At 36.9% G+C, this 18493-nt stretch overlaps 1 protein-coding gene across 1 annotated transcript in view; it reads right to left on the bottom strand.

Annotated features, from left to right (window-relative positions):
- LOC127448784 (alpha-actinin-2-like) overlaps positions 1-18493 on the bottom strand; it is a 62458-nt gene that overhangs the window by 18240 nt on the left and 25725 nt on the right. Inside the window, exons 2-12 of the mRNA XM_051711630.1 lie at positions 15830-15944; positions 14345-14464; positions 14111-14197; positions 13878-13965; positions 8691-8769; positions 7928-8009; positions 7738-7823; positions 7355-7447; positions 5249-5479; positions 3743-3890; positions 3382-3532 (exon numbers count right to left, since the gene is read on the bottom strand). Coding sequence (XP_051567590.1) covers positions 3382-3532; positions 3743-3890; positions 5249-5479; positions 7355-7447; positions 7738-7823; positions 7928-8009; positions 8691-8769; positions 13878-13965; positions 14111-14197; positions 14345-14464; positions 15830-15944 — 1280 coding nt within the window. The remainder of the gene's footprint in view (positions 1-3381; positions 3533-3742; positions 3891-5248; positions 5480-7354; positions 7448-7737; positions 7824-7927; positions 8010-8690; positions 8770-13877; positions 13966-14110; positions 14198-14344; positions 14465-15829; positions 15945-18493) is intronic.

Here is an 18493-nt window from a genome sequence, read left to right on the forward strand (position 1 = left end):
CTTATCACATTGATAAGTAAGCATTTACAATTAAAATGTCTCAAACATATCAAAGATAATTTAGGAAGAGTCATTATTGTTTTGGCTGAAATACAAGGGCAAAATCTTATTTTGGCTAATATTTATGCACCCAACGCTGGTGATGAGAACTTTTTTATAGATCTTGAGGGAAAGTTACAAGCACTACACCTTTTTTTCAACAGATTTTTTTTTTTTAGGGTGGCCCTAAAGGCAGTTCTTATGGGGCGGATTATACAATATGCCTCATTCATTAAAAAGATCAAAGCACAAGATTTCATCGAATTGGAAAAGAGTATTAAAAGTGCTGAAACAGAGCTGAAGCGCCAAATGTCATCCAATGGTCTTAGAGAGTTGACTTAGCTAAAGTATAGGTACAATACTATTTTGTCACAGAAGGTTGAGTTTTGGTTATTCATGGCAAGACAGACATACTTTGAGACGGGAGACAAAGTAGGGAAACCCTTGCCAGATACATAATAAAGAGAGTTTTTTTTTTCCACCATTCCTTTAGTGAATTCTTCTGAAGGCAATATATTTACTTCTGCCACAGATATTAATAAAGCCTTCAAAGAATTCTATTTCAATCTTTATAGCTCCACGTCTATGTCTACCGATAAAGATATTAGCAAATTCGTAGAGCCATTAGAACTCCCTAAATCAACGAGTGATCAAAAAGACTTTCTTGACTCAGATATTATTTGGAGGAGCTTGTTGAAGTAATTAAAACCTTGCCAACAGGTAAGGTACCAGTGCCAGATGGTTTTGCTGCAGAATTTTTTAGATCTTATATCACAGAACTGGGTCCATTTATGTTAGAAGTTTACACAGAGTCATTAAAGAAAGGTGAACTACCACCAACCATGACGCAAGCACTGATCAGTCTCATTCTTAAAAAAGATAAAGACCCAAATGAGTATAAAAGTTATCGTCCTATTTCCCTGATCCAGTTAGATGTAAAAAAAAAAAAAAAAAATCTAAAATTCTGGCTAATCGATTAGGCAGAGTAATAATGTACATCTGTTATACATATAGATGAAGTGGGGTTTATTCGTGGTCATAGTCCTTCTGATAATATTTTTAAGCCAATTTTTACATTTTGGTTGATGCATTTTTTGAAAGAGCCATAGCACAAACTAATAATTTACTATTTTCAAAAAAGTTTTCAAAGTTTTTCAATAAAATAACATTTTTATTATGCCCATAGATTACTAAAAAACACAAAAACAAAACAAATATGCCACAATTAATAGGTAACATGTTGTAATATGGAATTGAGTACACTTTTTTGTGTGGGTCTCCATAAAATTATTTTCCAATTGCTCATGAAAAAGTTTACTTCCCTTTTGGGCTGGGCGATATGTAAAAAATATTTTAACGATAATCGCCTTAAAAAATATTGCAATATCCAATTATATCGTCAACCCCCCTGACCATGGTCAGTGAATATTTTTGCTTTATTGATTTTGCTTTAAAAATTAAATACATTTATTGAAACACGAAAAACTTAAACATAATACATTTCTAAATTCAAATTGCACTTTAAACGAAACTAAAAAGCAATTAAAATAACGAAGTGATCAAAAGATCTTATATATAACCACCTCAAATCCAAACATTTACCATCTCCAACGGCCCCATTTGCCATCATGCAAACATCCATCAACGACAATAGGTGAAAAATTACTCATAGCCTACAAATTAAGACCTAAAGACAGTTATAAATGTAAAGATAATAATAATAATCATAATAATAAATAAGCCTAATAAATTCCCATGTGTTCCCCAAAAAAATGCTGCCAAATGTGTGTTCTTATCGAATGTATTTGTATTGCGTTTTGGTAATACAGTTTATGCTGCCTAAAAAAAGAAAATTTTAGAAAAGAACTATGAACAGTAAAAAAGAACTCAATTTTAGGTTCAAGGTGTCTTATATTATTTTATGATTTAATCACTATCATCTTTGTTTCAAATACTGTATATATATTATATATAAAAGAGTTGCGTTCAAAATGCGTAAAAGCGAACTGCTCTGTGGAAATAAAACGAAACTCACAGCACCTTCTGAGATGATCAGAGATCATTTGCAGAATTCTCATAGACATTATCCTTGCAAAAAGTTTTCAGATGAATGAAACAGAGAAAAAGGAGTGATAACTCTTTTGTGTTCCACGAGACAGTGTCACGCTGCATGCCTCTGAACAAACAGTGAATCAGACATGAGCAATGATGGCTTTTCTTTTGTCTGTTCATATATAATAAAAATATAATAACGTTTCTTCAAGCGCATGTCTTTGTGACTAACAGCATTTCTTGTCATGTGTCACTCCAAGACATTTTACAGGTCACCCACCTGTTGCGGGTAGATCTGCAAAATTACTCGTGCATGAAATACCTGCATTTAGACAAAGGAGCTCGCAAACTGGATTGAGCCTCGTCGCATTTGGCGGCTGGCAGGTACTACAGTATATCACACCCTGGGAGCACATAAAAAATAATGAACGTTCATAAAATCGCTCATAGAAAATGCTCTTAACCACTAAGATCAGTAGTTATTGGAAAACGAGGCCCAGACCTCTATGCATGTGCATGTCTTGGAGAAGCGTTTTCATTGCACTTGTGAACAGCAGAGCTAACTGCGCACACATATCAAATCAGACGCGCATCGGCAGCTTTTCTTTCGTCAGTTCTTCAAACTATAATCACACATGATTGTGTCTTATTTCTTGTCATATATCACTCCGAGAAGTCTTACAGGTTGCCCTCCACAGTGGCTGGTACATCAGCAAAATTACCCGCCACTGCGCACTGCGCATTTGGCGGTTGTTAATTTCAAACCTTGTTCACCAGGAGCAGGCTTTACGACAAATTCAGGAGAAAGGAAATCAAAACCGTGTCTATGACTTCAAGCTTTGCAATCACACCCACACTTTCTGCAGGAAAATTATCTCTAGAAAGTTTTAAACGATCATGTGTTGGAGAATGGTGAGACACCCGGCGAGCCACTTGATTTTCACTTCTGGCTCGCGAGCCATAGGTTACCGACCCCTGCACTATACTATACTATACTATACCAATTTTAATGTTTCATATTTATAAAAAATATGCTTAAAAGTAGCTTATATGTCGCAAGTGTGTAGCTTGTAGTATGACTAGCTACTTTCTCTAAAGTGTAGCTTTTAGCTTAGCTTAGCTAATTTCTCAGTCAAGTTGGTAGCTAAACTAGCTAAATTTTTTTAATAGCTTGCCCAACACTGTGAATTGCGCTGTGCAAATTGCAGACAGCTTGTGCAAATAAACAAGGCTATCAGTGAGCACAATTCATTCTCAGTGAATTCTCTTTTTTCTCGGTCTTTGTCTTACTTCAGCTCCTGAGCAATAGCTGCAATCTGCTCCACTCTGTCCTGGTGAGCAGCCAGGTCACTTTCAAATGCCTCATGTTTCCTCATTAGAGCTCGGATCTCCATCAGAGAGGCCGTCTCATAGTCCTTCTGAGACAGCAAGTGCTCCTTCCCTGGAAACACATTCTGTCAAATCAGCACCGCAAGAACAAGCAAAAAGTTCTCAAAAAGTTCTGTGAGCCTAAATCGTGCACTTCTAGGAGGGCCATGTGCCAGTCGAGCAACTGCTACTGAGATGAATGGGAATGCTTAAGGATAGCTTTCTGCAAGTATAATAGACCATCTTGTTCTTGTTTTGTACATGTGTGAATCTGAGCATGTACCTGCAGTCCAGGCCTCATGCAGGCCACATTTTTGTTTGAACTTTTCTGCCAGATGATCGAGTCTCTCCAGACGGCGGATCTCAGTGAGCAGCCATTCCTCATAACCCTTCTCCACCTGCTCCAGACCTTTCCATGCATTAGCAATGTCCTGCAATTACACACACAGACTGTGTCAGACTGGGATTGTAATTTGATTGATCATCTTATCACCATCACCTTGATTTGATTGATCAAATTTCTATGGAGTGGGTGTGGCTTTTCATAACAAAGTCACATTACAAGTAGCTTTTGAGCAAATTAAATCAAATCACTTCATTTTCACATTACCATATACAGACCAGGAGTGTGCAAACTGCGGCCTGCCACCTGTTCTGATGCGGCCCACGAGAGCTTTTTGAAATAAACAGAATTTGGCTTGCTAATGAGAAATTATATGAAATCCACAGTATAAACACTGGCTGTTGCAATCACGTGTAGCTAAATCTCTCAGCGCATCGTCTTCACTAGTGTGCTCTCTTTGTAGTCACCACATCATCCACTGCCAGGGTTCATGAAGGAGTTTCCCTCAGATTTCCACGGATGAAGCACCCCACAAAAGAATAATGCGTTTGTTGTAGGACAGGTATTGATAGGTTAAATGTTCCGATACAAAACATCATATAAGATTAATCAACTTGTATTACTACTTAACTAGAAAAAGTAATCTGGTTACTTCCAGCCTGAGTAAGAATAATATTCATTCAGTTTATGGGCATATTTTGCCATAAATTGTGACATCCATGGCAATCTCCTATTCAATTCTAAGTGCCGTGTTGCAAAGCTTGTCTGAGCAAGCAACAGTAACTAATGGGGGCGGAGCTTAGAGAAGGGTCAATTGCAGTGTGTTGCTCTCCTCTATCTGTGCAAACTAAAAGTATCATGGGAAAGGACTTGCTGAACCTTCATATACAGTACAACTTCTTATAAAAACAGCAACTTAACAGTTCTTATGATTCCTCCCTTGACTGTAACCGCCTGATCTCTCACCTTTAAATGTCAGGTACTTTACATAACAAACAAGTCTAATGTCTCAAGTCATTTGACTGAATATCAATGAGACATTCTCAAAATGACTAAAGTTAAATAAACATTTATTTTACACAATATTCAGTCAAATATTTTTTGGAACTGAAAATGTTTTATTATCCATCGACAAGGTTGTCGGTAGATTTTGAAACTGACGCATGTGGGAGGGAACATTTCTGTTAATTGGTCAACAGGCATGGTTAATAACCAATGCTAATCATGTCAAATATCGACCAATTGCTCAACTTGACTGATATTTTGGTTTCTTACAAGTTGCTACCACAATTATTTTTCCGATTAAGAGCTCAGATCAAAACCTTTGTTTCTGGTTATTTTTACTGGTTCAGAAATGTACAACACTTTAGAGACACAAGGGATCTTAACTTTTAGGAATATAATCTTTTCAGAGTCTGGGAATGAGATGAGTTGAGCCTAACTCACCGACACCATCTTCCCCTCAGAGGGCATAAAGGCGGGGCGGTTGCTCAAACGGAGTTTCGTCTGCAGGGTGTTGAAGTTGATCTCCAGCTGGCATTTTTCCTGAACACGGGGAGGCTTGTGGACGCGCCTGTAGTCCCGGAAATCCTCCAGCTTCTGCTGCATGGCACGCATGGTCTGTTCTGCTGTGCGGTTCTCCAGCCACGGGATAGTACGACGGATCCATTCCAACAACTACAGAGAGAAAGAAGAGACATAGAGGGATGGATTGACAGCCATGAGAATGTGTTGGAAGGGTGTAGAAAGAGTGTTGTTGCTGTACTGATCACCTGCTGAAAATACCAACAATGCTGGTCACTAGAATATGTTATGTTTTGAATACTGGGCTGTTTAACTAGCTTAACCAACAAGATTACCTTAGTAAACCATTCTCACCAGCCAGACCATGCTGGTGCTATGTATTTTTGTGCTTACTAGAGTATCAAGTTGTTAGCTTAGCAAGATGCTAAAATCAAACACTACTGAAATCAACTGTGAGCACTAGTCAATTCTCTTGGGTGCTTCATTATTAGTGTGGAGTTTCTGTCTAGGTAGGGCATTTCGATTCAGTCACTTATGATGTTCCATTATGATAGTTTTGATGCTTCCTTTGAAAGTAGCTGCATGTGTAGACAGTAGACAATGAGGCATCTCACAAGGGCAAGGCTATTCAATTGGCAGCCCATGCGCCCACCAATTATTTTTATCTAGCCCTCAGTCTGATTTTGATAAAATCGCCTCGCAGTCTGATCATCAGGGCACTCTCTGCGCAAAACTCAGTGTTGAGTTTAACAGCACTCAGTGGCACATGCAACAACATTCAGTCAGTTATCGATTCAAGATCCAGATGAGTACTGGAAGTCTTTTGCCATAGTTCAGTTATAGTGCTTTCCAAAACATGAACCAGCATAGTTTAGGTGAGCATATTTGATCAAGTCTTATTCAATCAAAGTTATTTATGCAAATTGCATAGCTGTGGTACAAAGTGCAATCAAAACTATACACGTAAAAATATTTTATCACAGCAATTGTTTCAGAAGTGATGTCGGTCTGTTTCCACAATCTTATTAAACTATAGAGAAATTAATAACGAAAAGCGATCCTTCAAAGAAAATGCACAGAAAAGCTAGCTTTTATTCACTATTCTTGAAGTGTTAAACAGGCGTCTCATCCAACCCGATCTCATGAAAATTCGTAAGAATTGTAAGAGATGTGAATTCTTAGGAATTTTTTTAAGAAATCATATGACTTCTACATCAACCATTTACATACTCTTTCCTCCTCTCCTTCAAAACCCTCATATTTCCTTTATTCCATGGCACACAAAACATAGTTATCAATTACAATCAAGGTCACAGGTTTAAATTTATGACTAGGTTTAGGTATGGGGTTTGGTTAGGTGTTAAAATGACTAAATATCTTATGAACGCGCATTCTGAACCCGGAAGTTTCGCTTTCTTCCGTCGTACACAAAAGGGCTTTTTACATTACTATCATGGTTAGGTTTAGGGTCTGGGTAAGATGTTAGACTTCTTTGTTAGGTAATTTTTTAAACATGGAAGAAACCAAACATCGGGGTCTACAAGGACAAGAGGGAAGCGTATGTGATTGGTTGATGTATAAGTCGTACGTTTCCTTACGAATTTGCCATCACGTACTATTCTTACGAATTCTCATGAGACTGTGTTGTCTTAGATGATCAGGCTTTGTATTGCTTGCAAAAAATTATAACGTGAAACATCACTGAACCTACATAAATGCACACATCCTGAGTATGTTTGGTTTTATATACTGTACATACTGTATGTGTGTGAGCATTCTCAAACCCGAACATCATCAAATCAGTTTGTTCTCCTATAACCATTGTTTTCTTATGTGGGTTGATATATTCAAAGATATGGGCTCTAGCACTAGGCCTAAATGCTCCTCTTAGTTTTCATAGTTTGTAAACAATAGCCCTAAAATGTTAAAATGACCATTCTGTAAAACAGAGCAATAGTGTTCACAAGGAAAACTCCCTTCTATTGGATGTTTATCAGAGGCTTCAGTAAAGCCGACCAATCTCCTCACCTCACTGGCCAGTTTCTCATACTCTTCCATTAGCCGTTCATTCTCCTGATTTACAGCCAGAACCTTACAGATTCTGTTAGCAGCTGTCTCAGCCTGGAGAGAGAGAGAACGAGAAGTTTAGTGCTATACAAAATCCTGTTAGAAACTGAGCGGCTTATAGTTTATGATGGCCATATCTGAATTTCCTTACTTCATTTACCCTGATTTACACATTCACTCTGCACTACACTGGAGTGCATATGGAAGCTCAATTCATTATGCCAATTTCCATAAATCGTTAACACAAAAAAAAGTTGATACATCTCACACTATAATGAAGATAGACATTATTTTGATTTATTTAATATTTACAACATAATCATTTGATTTTTAAGGACTCTTACCTGTTCTGCTCCCGCAAAGGCATGATAAAAGCAGGACACATAGGTCATGATGGCTTTCTCGTCAGGTTTAGGGGTGTTAACAATATCTGAGGGCAAACGTAAGAGAGAATCAAGTTAATATTACCTAAACTTTGATTTTTGGTTTGATATGAGAATCTGAGGTGTGCTGGGAGGTTCTGCTTTTACTGACCTTCAGCGTCAAGCATTTTAGGGATATCCAGATATTTCTCTGCCACCTCAAATGCAGTGTTCAGATTTCCAATAGGGTCATCCTTCAGACAAAAAATAACAGAAGAGAGTCAGCAGAGCATAAGAGTGAACAAATAACTATATAGAGACATGTCAAATCATAAAATACCCTTTAAAAAACAATGATTCCAGTCTGTATTGAGTTTATACGATTTTTCAAGGTTTTAAATGTTATAAATCATTATATTTTTCATTTTCTCAGTATTATATGTAAATTCTGATGCATTAGAAAACTGAGTTAGATTTAAGCTCTCCAAACAAAATGGGTTGACTAGATCAATCATAGAAGCTTTGAGACAGTCAAGAGATATACAAGAGAGATTCCAGATCCTGCTTCAGAATTTGTCTTGAGCTTATTAGGCTGTTTATGCTTGCCAAGCAGTGTATCAACTTTTTAATAAAGAATGCAAAGATTTGTGGTCACCAGTGTGAGTATATTGGCAGAACAAGTATATTTTTCATCAGCTTTAAACATGGCCACTCCAATCAAATTTTAGTATTTTTACAAGTAATTATTTTAGAATTTTATTTGAGCCTGTAAGTCATGGGCTGATTTTATGAAACACAGATCTGGGGCATTGGGCTCAAGTCTGTTCTGAGTTTAGACAGTGGAAATAAAACTATTGTGTATAAAACTAAGCAATAGACTATAGGAAAACAAAAAGTAAAGGGCAGAAGAAAACAGACTGAAACTTCAGATGCACCTTTCTGAGTTTAGAGTAGTCAATGAGGTCTGGTCTGTGTCTGTGGATGAGGGCACACAGAGCAAGGCCATCCTTCCAGCTGACAACATGAAGAGAACCATAGAGGAAGAACAACAAAAGTGAGAGAAAATATGACAGCAAAGAACTTTAAAATACACTTGAAGAGTATGGAGGAATCAATTATCATATATATATATATATATATATATGTGTGTGTGTGTGTGTGTGTGTGTGTGTGTGTGGTGGTAGCTGTTAAATGTAACAATAAAATAATTTTAAATAAATCATTTTAAATGCAAATTCTTGTTTGCATTTTAATAAAGCATTTGCCAATTGCTTTTCTTTATTCATTTGGCAAGACAAATGGATAGCTGTAAGACAAATTTATGTCCTTTTATTCAGCAATTTAATTTTAAAAAATTTACATTTGCAAACAAAATGCAAATTTGCGATATCTGTAAATGTATTTTAACATGTTAGCTATGGTGTCTCAGATATCTGGAAATGGATTTCAGATATCAGTACACTGAAGAGTCATTAAATATATCTTAAAAGGCTTTCTTACTACTTACAAAAACATTATAGATATCTGAAATTAACACTTCCACTAGTAAAAACTAAAAGCCAAATTACCATATCAAAAATTTGCATTTTTTAAGTTATAATTCAGGAATTTACATTTGCATTAGTAAGTAGTGCATTGCTGATATTAATTACAGATATCAGTAATTGTGTTTTGAATAGTAGAGTGACAGATCATTGTGAAATTCTACTAGTGAAAATGCAATTACAGATATCAAGAATTATGTGTTTTATTAGTTTCTTGATATCAAGAATGTGTATTTCTATGAGCAATGGTGACATAATTTTTTTATATTAAAAATTATGTTTTTACTAGTGCTGTCAAAGTTAACACGTTAACACAAAATTTGTTTAATGCCACAAATTTTTTTAACCCTTTTGCATCATAAAAAAAAAAGTTACTCTTAGAGGACAAAAATGTCCATGTCAAAAAACTGCCTTAATAATAGTATATATTAATATTATTTTCCACTTTCAATTAGTTAATTTTTTTAACCAACATCAGTCCTGATCATAACTACCAAATATTCTTTCATTTTCAGGATATACAGGTGCATCTCAATAAATTAGAATGTCGTGGAAAAGTTCATTTATTTCAGTAATTCAACTCAAATTGTGAAACTCGTGTATTAAATAAATTCAATGCACATAGACTGAAGTAATTTAAGTCTTTGGTTCTTTTAACTGTGACGATTTTGGCTCACATTTAACAAAAACCCACCAATTCACTATCTCAAAAAATTAGAATACATCATAAGACCAATAAAAAAACATTTTTAGTGAATTGTTGGCCTTCTGGAAAGTATGTTCATTTACTGTATATGTACTCAATACTTGGTAGGGGCTCCTTTTGCTTTAATTACTGCATCAATTTGGCGTGGCATGGAGGTGATCAGTTTGTGGCACTGCTGAGGTGGTATGGAAGCCCAGGTTTCTTTGACAGTGGCCTTCAGCTCATCTGCATTTTTTGGTCTCTTGTTTCTCATTTTCCTCTTGACAATACCCCATAGATTCTCTATGGGGTTCAGGTCTGGTTAGTTTGCTGGCCAGTCAAGCACACCAACACCATGGTCATTTAACCAACTTTTGGTGCTTTTGGCAGTGTGGGCAGGTGCCAAATCCTGCTGGAAAATGAAATCAGCATCTTTAAAAAGCTGGTCAGCAGAAGGAAGCATGAAGTGCTCCAAAATTTCTTGGTAAATGGGTGCAGTGACTTTGGTTTTCAAAAAACACAATGGACCAACACCAGCAGATGACATTGCACCCCAAATCATCACAGACTGTGGAAACTTAACACTGGACTTCAAGCAACTTGGGCTATGAGCTTCTCCACCCTTCCTCCAGACTCTAGGACCTTGGTTTCCAAATGAAATACAAAACTTGCTCTCATCTGAAAAGAGGACTTTGGACCACTGGGCAACAGTCCAGTTCTTCTTCTCCTTAGCCCAGGTAAGACGCCTCTGACATTGTCTGTGGTTCAGGAGTGGCTTAACAAGAGGAATACGACTGTAGCCAAATTCCTTGACACGTCTGTGTGTGGTGGCTCTTGATGCCTTGACCCCAGCCTCAGTCCATTCCTTGTGAAGTTCACCCAAATTCTTGAATCGATTTTGCTTGACAATCATAAGGCTGCGGTTCTCTCGGTTGGTTGTGCATCTTTTTCTTCAACACTTTTTCCTTCCACTCAACTTTCTGTTAACATGCTTGGATACAGCACTCTGTGAACAGCCAGCTTCTTTGGCAATGAATGTTTGTGGCTTACCCTCCTTGTGAAGGGTGTCAATGATTGTTCTCTGGATAACTGTCAGATCAGCAGTCTTCCCCATGATTGTGTAGCCTAGTGAACCAAACTGAGAGACCATTTTGAAGGCTCAGGAAACCTTTGCAGGTGTTTTGAGTTGATTAGCTGATTGGCATGTCACCATATTCTAATTTTTTGAGATAGTGAATTGGTGGGTTTTTGTTAAATGTGAGCCAAAATCATCACAATTAAAAGAACCAAAGACTTAAACTACTTCAGTCTGTGTGCATTGAATTTATTTAATACACGAGTTTCACAATTTGAGTTGAATTACTGAAATAAATGAACTTTTCCACGACATTCTAATTTATTGAGATGCACCTGTATATAAAACACAGATAAAGCTCGAACTTTGTAACATGGTTGCAGTGGCAAAACAGCAGCCATTTGTATGGCAAGCCACGAGTCTCAGAATAACGTGATAGTTTTAATGCGTGTACATCTAAAACTGCGTATTTTGCGGCGTTCTAAGCACCTGTAAAGCCATAAAATACAGCGTAGTAATTTCAAATGGCATAAAAAAAAAAAACGCGTTAAAATAGTTTAAAACGTTGTATTGGATGGTGTTTAGTGTATATGAAAGGCGCCGCTTTTTTACGCTGTTTGGCTTGGCACACTTCAGCGCATTATTAAGCTACTTGACTATGAACTTATTAAAGGGTAAAAAGACAAATGACTTCCATAAGTCAGACATGGAGACTAATTTGTTAATTTGATAAAAAAAAAAAAAAAAATGTAGATAAAGTTATTACCGTAACTCAAAACACTAAGAAATGGTTTCATAATAATCTCAATGAGAAGCATTCTCATTATTATGACTTACAGAATCACTTTTTTAATCAACTGTGGTGCAAACCAGCTTCAATACACAATCAACGGTATAAAAAAAAATAAATAAAAAAAAAAACATGACTAAACATGTTCATATTCTTTTGATATAATAATATGCCTTCATATGTGCAGTTGCGGTTTTAACCACCACGCAAACCACGCAATTGCGTGGGGCCCCGGACGTCGGCGGGGGGCCCCCGCCCCGGTAGGAAAGCTCTGCAAAAAATGCTTGAGGGGTGACATGTTGTTCTGCGTACAAGCGCGAATACGCTGTTGTCAGCACTCTTGGAGTTTTTTTAAGTAGGGTTCGGGTTTGTAATTTATGAAAAAAATATATAGGCTGTCCGAAATTGTTTCGCGCACACGCTCTCACTCACAGATACACGCATATGGTTGAGTTAGGGGTTGTTCTCACGAACGTGTTTTTGCCTGCGTCTGCTCTGTTTTGCCATTGTTTTCCTTTGTTGGAAAACAAACGTCCATACCTGCTGCACCACGTCTCGCTGTTTCTTCAGTGTCTCACGGAGGACTGGCACATTTTTAGACACTGTGTCAAGTTAATAAAAGCTTCAGGTTTCAAAAATGCATGCCGAGACACCTGAGTTCTGTATCAGTCGCTGAACTTTTTTAGCACAGGTGTCACAAAGATTTAAGGTTCTGAACAAGTTCAGGTTGCAAAGAGGGGACTGTTACAATTATTCCAGATTGTTCTGCAACAAGCAAATTTCAGCGCTTGAGAAACGGCAATGTTTTTTTCCTGCTGCTCTAGTGTGCAGAGGGGCCACTGTTTATTGTTAGTTACGAAATGCTTACATAAAATACAGCCTCAGCGTCAGAATATAAGCTCCAGGTGAAAGTAAAGTAAATAAGACAGGAATATATTACTACTGTATACAACAAATCCTCAAAGTAATAAAAATACTGTATCATATTATAATGGCAAACTGGACAACAATAAATAATTGTTGGGTTATAAAATTAATAAATAACAACTGAATTCCAAAATGTTACTGGGTGAAGTAGTAGGTTTTGCACACCCTGTTCAAAATTTTTTATTTATTTTTTTATAAATTTATGTAGGTAAATATTGCTTTTTTTGTTACTGTATTGTGGAAAAACTGGAAAACATGCATTAATTATCTTTAACTAGATTTTTATTTCATTAAACAGTTTTAATGTACTTGGCTACAATGGTTGATAGGATGAATTTAAAATGATTATTTAAAATACATTTTATGTAATTTTTTTAAGCAAAAATTTTCAAAATGGGGCCACAGCTTGGTCCGTTGCTTGGGGCCTCAGAAATCATAAACCCGCCCCTGCATATGTGATAAATTATCGGTAATATGCGTGTGATAATGCTTTGTTAAAACATATATATATATATATATATATATATATATCCTGTAAAATCACCAGCACCTTTTTGCAGAAATAACCTGCAGCAGTGAACTAGTCTGGCCTGACATCATTGATTGGGTGAGAACACCTCAAACTTTACTGGCTGTGAAAACCAGCAGGCGGGGCTCATTATACTACATAGAAAATGCTGTAAAAAGCGCTGGTTTGTGCAAACAAAAACATTGTTTTTATGGCGTTATATGCCAAGCCAATACAGCGTTTTAAACTATTTTCGCGCGTTTTGAAATTAGAAATTGTTCAGCTCTGTTGGTGGGGTAGGTTTTGTGTGGATGACTGAAAAATACATCTGGATGAAGCATATTTTGTCCACTCATGTTTATAAAGATATTGCGATTAATCGTGATCATTTGACAACCCTAGTTTTTACTAATACAAATGTAATTGTTGATACCAACAATTTGCACTTTTACTAGTAGTAATTCCATTCCTGATATCAGTAATTAACTATTGAAAATGTAATTGTTAATATCAATAATTCATATCCTGCATGATTAAATGTCGAAAGGGCTTGCGATCACACATTTGACTGCCTCTCATTCAGTCATTCTCACCTGATGTGGAAGTTCTGTACGTTAACGTTCCTGTAGGGGGCGGTCTTCCTCTGACACCACAGCAAAAGACCCTCTTTAGCAGAGGTCTCTGTGGAGTGACCACACACACAAAACAAAAAATTAGAATTTGCTGCAATTAATGGATTCTGTCTGAAGTGATAATGACTGTTCTATTAGTAACATGTTTGGTCAGGATTTCCTTTGATATTAAAAATGCAAAAGTGTGTATGTACCCTCTACAGAAATGTCTTGGATAGCGAAACGAAGAATGATGGTCCAGATCATTCCTAGAGTCATTTTCACGTTACCATCAACAATCTCTGCAGAGGTAGATAGAGGTACAGAAAGAATTTTGTTTTAATTTTATTCTTTTTCATTTTGAGGGTTAAATTACAGTATATAAATTATATAAAAGAGTCTTAGTGACAGATGTAGTATTCTAAAAGTCTAAATTTCACGATACACACCTTCGGCACCAATGGATACCAGTTTGACCCCTTTGCTGCAGATGTAGTCCAGAGCCTTGTTGACGTTGGCAATCTTGTGGAAACGCATCTTTCCTTTGTCAGGTTTGGGCAGTCTCTCACCTACCAATTTATGAAGACAGTCAGTCCCAATAGATATCAGTATTGTTCATTTTCCGATAATAATTTGCAAGTGAATACATCTTCAAGGACTTCCCTCTGTGAATTCAGCAACAGTAGATCAAAAGTTCTTCATCTAGCCTTAATAAAAATCTAGAGTTGCTGCAAAGTTGCCGCAAATTCACCACTCATTATTTTCACATGAAAATTAGCTTGTTATTCGCCACAAATGTTTGCCGACAATGAAGAGTTTGCCTCAAAGCTCATTTGGATGTGAAAATTAATGAGTGGTGAATTTGCGTCAAGTTTGTGGCAACTCTAGATTATTTGAGTACCTTTGCATAGTCATGTCGGTGCAAAATCAGTGCACAATCCACATAGAAAAGGTCTGTTTTCATTCCAGCTCATATCGGCCACCATATCGGTAATCGGTGAATTTCCCCCCCACTAAAATTGGTATCGGTCTCAAAAATCCCATATCGGTTGGGCTCTACTGCTGACACAGCTGTTGCAGCATGCAATCAGTCCCGCCACAGGAAAAGCTAAACTAGCTTGAACTGAAGCAGGACTGTTGGATGGAAGATCCCAGGGAACTTGGCAGAATGGGGTCAATGTTCAGGGTACTGAAACATTCAGTAGCAACATGTTGAACAAGGTAATTACACAGTCCTCATCATCCAAATCACTTTGTGTGATCATGATGCAATATTCGGCTATAAAACATGATCACAGCATTCAATGAAATTTACAGTTGAATTGAGTTATTTCAGGTTAATCACAGGTTCCCCTAGCACTCCTACTGCCCCGTGCCTTCCAGTGGATGGAGAATAAGGTTGTCCTGCCCCGAAATCACACCGTTGATTGGGCCAGAACTTAATATGTTGGGCCGCTCAAACAAACAAAACAATGTTTTGAAAGCACCACAGAGACACAGTGTTTACATTCTCCAGGAATTCAAACTATGAATGGCTTACTTATAGTTGTTTCTTCCCTTTAAACTGACAAACAGAATGAGAAAGTATTTGAGCACCAAGAAAATGACATATAACCTGTAACATTATTGTGGAAAGTTTAGATCAGACAACAGGCAGTTTAAAGCATCATGTCATTGTTAAAAGGCCATTTGAGAGTCTCTGTGACCATACAAACATCACCTATTCTGACTTTTACAAAGGTGAATGTATGGAATATATTCATTATATCACTAGTCTGACAACTATGACCACAGTGAATTTAATGGTTCTCTCAGGATAACTTAAGTATTACATGAGTCACCAGATAAATACATGCTGTTTATGGTTATGAAAGGCTAAAATCACAATTGTTAAATCTGTGCTATTTCCAGTTTTACATATGTAGTATAGTTACCTGAGATGACCTCAAGCAGCAGCATGAGTTTGAGGCCATTCCTGAAATCTTCTTCAATGTTCTCGATCTGAGTCCCTGCTTTGCGCAGATGAGAGTTACACCACGCCGTGAATGTCTACGAGAGAAAGACAAACAGATTGTTAATCTGCCTTTTTATTCTCTATAGCAAAAAGACAAATTCTATTCTGTAAAAGTTAAAAGATTCTCGAGGTGCTGTTTGGGGTTCCTCAGATTTCACACTTGCTGAACCCTCTGTTCAAACTCTAGGCATATCTTTTATATAATTTTTACACTCTAGTGTAGCTATCCTGTTCTTTAACAATTGGACAATCTGACATTTTAATCAGGTTGACGTTTTGAAGGCGATATGAAATGCTGTTCACAAACCATTGTACTTCTTATTGCAACATATTTCTGTGGAAAACAGGATATTTAATGGGAAAATGTAACGTGATTTTATTCACTGGGATTTGATTGAATCATGAAAAGTGGGTGTTCCGTAACAAAATACAGCCAGCTCTGAATGTGGGTTTGCAGTCGATTGTGGAGGATTACTCCCCTCCTGAAACACAACACAAGTGCGTGTGTGTGGGCAGGGTTTGGGTGGATTATGAGGCCTTTTTTTTAGTTTACAAAGGTATTATGCTATAAATGTGGTTTATGAGGACATTTCTAGTGTTCCCATAATTCAAATTGCTTAAAAAAAAACATACTAAAGGATGTTTTTTTGAAAATGTAAAAATGTATTTTTAGTGTTAGGGGATAGAACCTATAATTCGCACGGTATGAAAATCATTATGTCTGTGGAGAGTCCTCATAAGGATAGCCGCACCAACGTGTGTGTGTGTGTGTGTGTGTGTGTGTGTGTGTGTGTGTGTTTGTATAAATTTGTGTCTCTCATGAACACACCAAGGAGAGTGCAGATTGCAAGATTTATAGTGAACAAAGACTTCAGTTTTGGCCCAGCGATCATATCGCTTTAGAAGACATAGAATAAACCACTCGAGTCGTATGGATTACCTTTACGCTGCCTTTAACTTGAAAGCTTTGGACCTCATTAACAAACTTTGTATGGACAAAAACACCTTATTCATTCTTTAAAAAATCTTCATTTTTGTTCTGCAGAAGAAAGTCATACGAGTTTGAGATGGCATGAGGGTGAGTAAATGATGAGAGAATTATCATTTTTGGGTGAACTATCCCGTTAATTATTGGCAATATTTTAGAAAGGCTGCATTACCTACAGTGGTGGCCTACAAAAATGCCTGAATAGCTATTTTGCTATTGGCTAACATTATTTTTTGGCTTAAGTCTGCCGAAAAGTAAAGTTACCTCAGAGGCGAAGCAATAAGTTTACTTTTTAAAAATCTGGAATTACGTGAAGTCATGAATCACACACAATAAGACCAGGAATGTGTATTAAGAGAGTAAATAGGTTAGATTCTGATTTCATGACGACTTTCTTAATGAACAACGTACAGAACCTTTTACCAGCTTGTTATTTTGGACTTGATGTTGTAGAATACCGTGTGTATCAGAAGTACATGCAGGAGTTTTATTCATTTTATTTCAGTGCTATCATCATATTTCAAAGATCTTATAAATATAATCCGCTTCCAGGGAGCGAGATGCCAAGGAAAGTGTGTGCCAGTGATGTAGGCGTTACAAGGCCAAGCTGGTCAATCTAAATGTGTGCGTGTACATTCATTTGTTTGTTGGAGGCAGATGAGTAATGCATGACAGAGAAAGATATGTGCGTAACAATGTGAAATGTAGGAGATCCGGATGTGCTGAGAGACAGCCAGAAAGCCAGAGGAGTTCCCATGATAGTGGAAGTAGACTTAGAAAAGAAAAAGAAAGATGAGAAATTGAAAATGACAATAAAATGGAGGAAAGTGGGAGCTTGTGGAGGTGAAATGTGATGCAGTGTTGGAATCCAGGGGTCTCTGTAGGGCTGAGTGGGTGGGCAGGCAGGCAACAACACAGAGAAGCATGACTATATTTAGGCTCAGTGAAGAGAAGCGAAGAGAAGAGAATTAGAGAAGACTCAAAATTAAATAAAAGAGATGAGTAGAGACAAGAGAGGTTGCTATATTTTTCTTGATGTTACATATACTGAAAAAATATGTTAACCTAAAAAATTTGCTTCATGTGGTTGCATTTAAATTAAATAAACTCTACTGCATATTTTGGCTGCCACCTGCAATTTTCCACACCTAAATTTAAAAGCTCACCTGGCACACATACAGTACAATGGACTAATTATAAAATATACTTAAAGTCTCATATTACAGTCTCATATTACCCCCCAAAATTACTATATATATATATATATATATATATATATATATATATATATATATATATATATATATATATATTCCAATAATTCATCAATTTGATCCTGTCTTTGAAAGGCTGTAATTCAGGCTCTGTTTGCTCTATGCCCATACAAAATGTGTTAGTTCATTCCACTAGATGGCAGCAAGTACTTGGGAAAAGAAATGTTCCTTTATTAACTTCCATCAAAATATACAGATCTGAAATGCAGGTTGCACTCTAATACAGCTGAGCATTCACCATGCACTCGCCTCATCCACAGGCATTCAGTCACATATTTTGTGATCCCACGCAACTTCCCCAGTGTTTTGGCAAATATCTCAG

The sequence above is a fragment of the Myxocyprinus asiaticus genome, chromosome 1 (assembly GCF_019703515.2).
Source record: "Myxocyprinus asiaticus isolate MX2 ecotype Aquarium Trade chromosome 1, UBuf_Myxa_2, whole genome shotgun sequence".
NCBI classification, from domain to species: Eukaryota; Metazoa; Chordata; class Actinopteri; order Cypriniformes; family Catostomidae; genus Myxocyprinus; species Myxocyprinus asiaticus.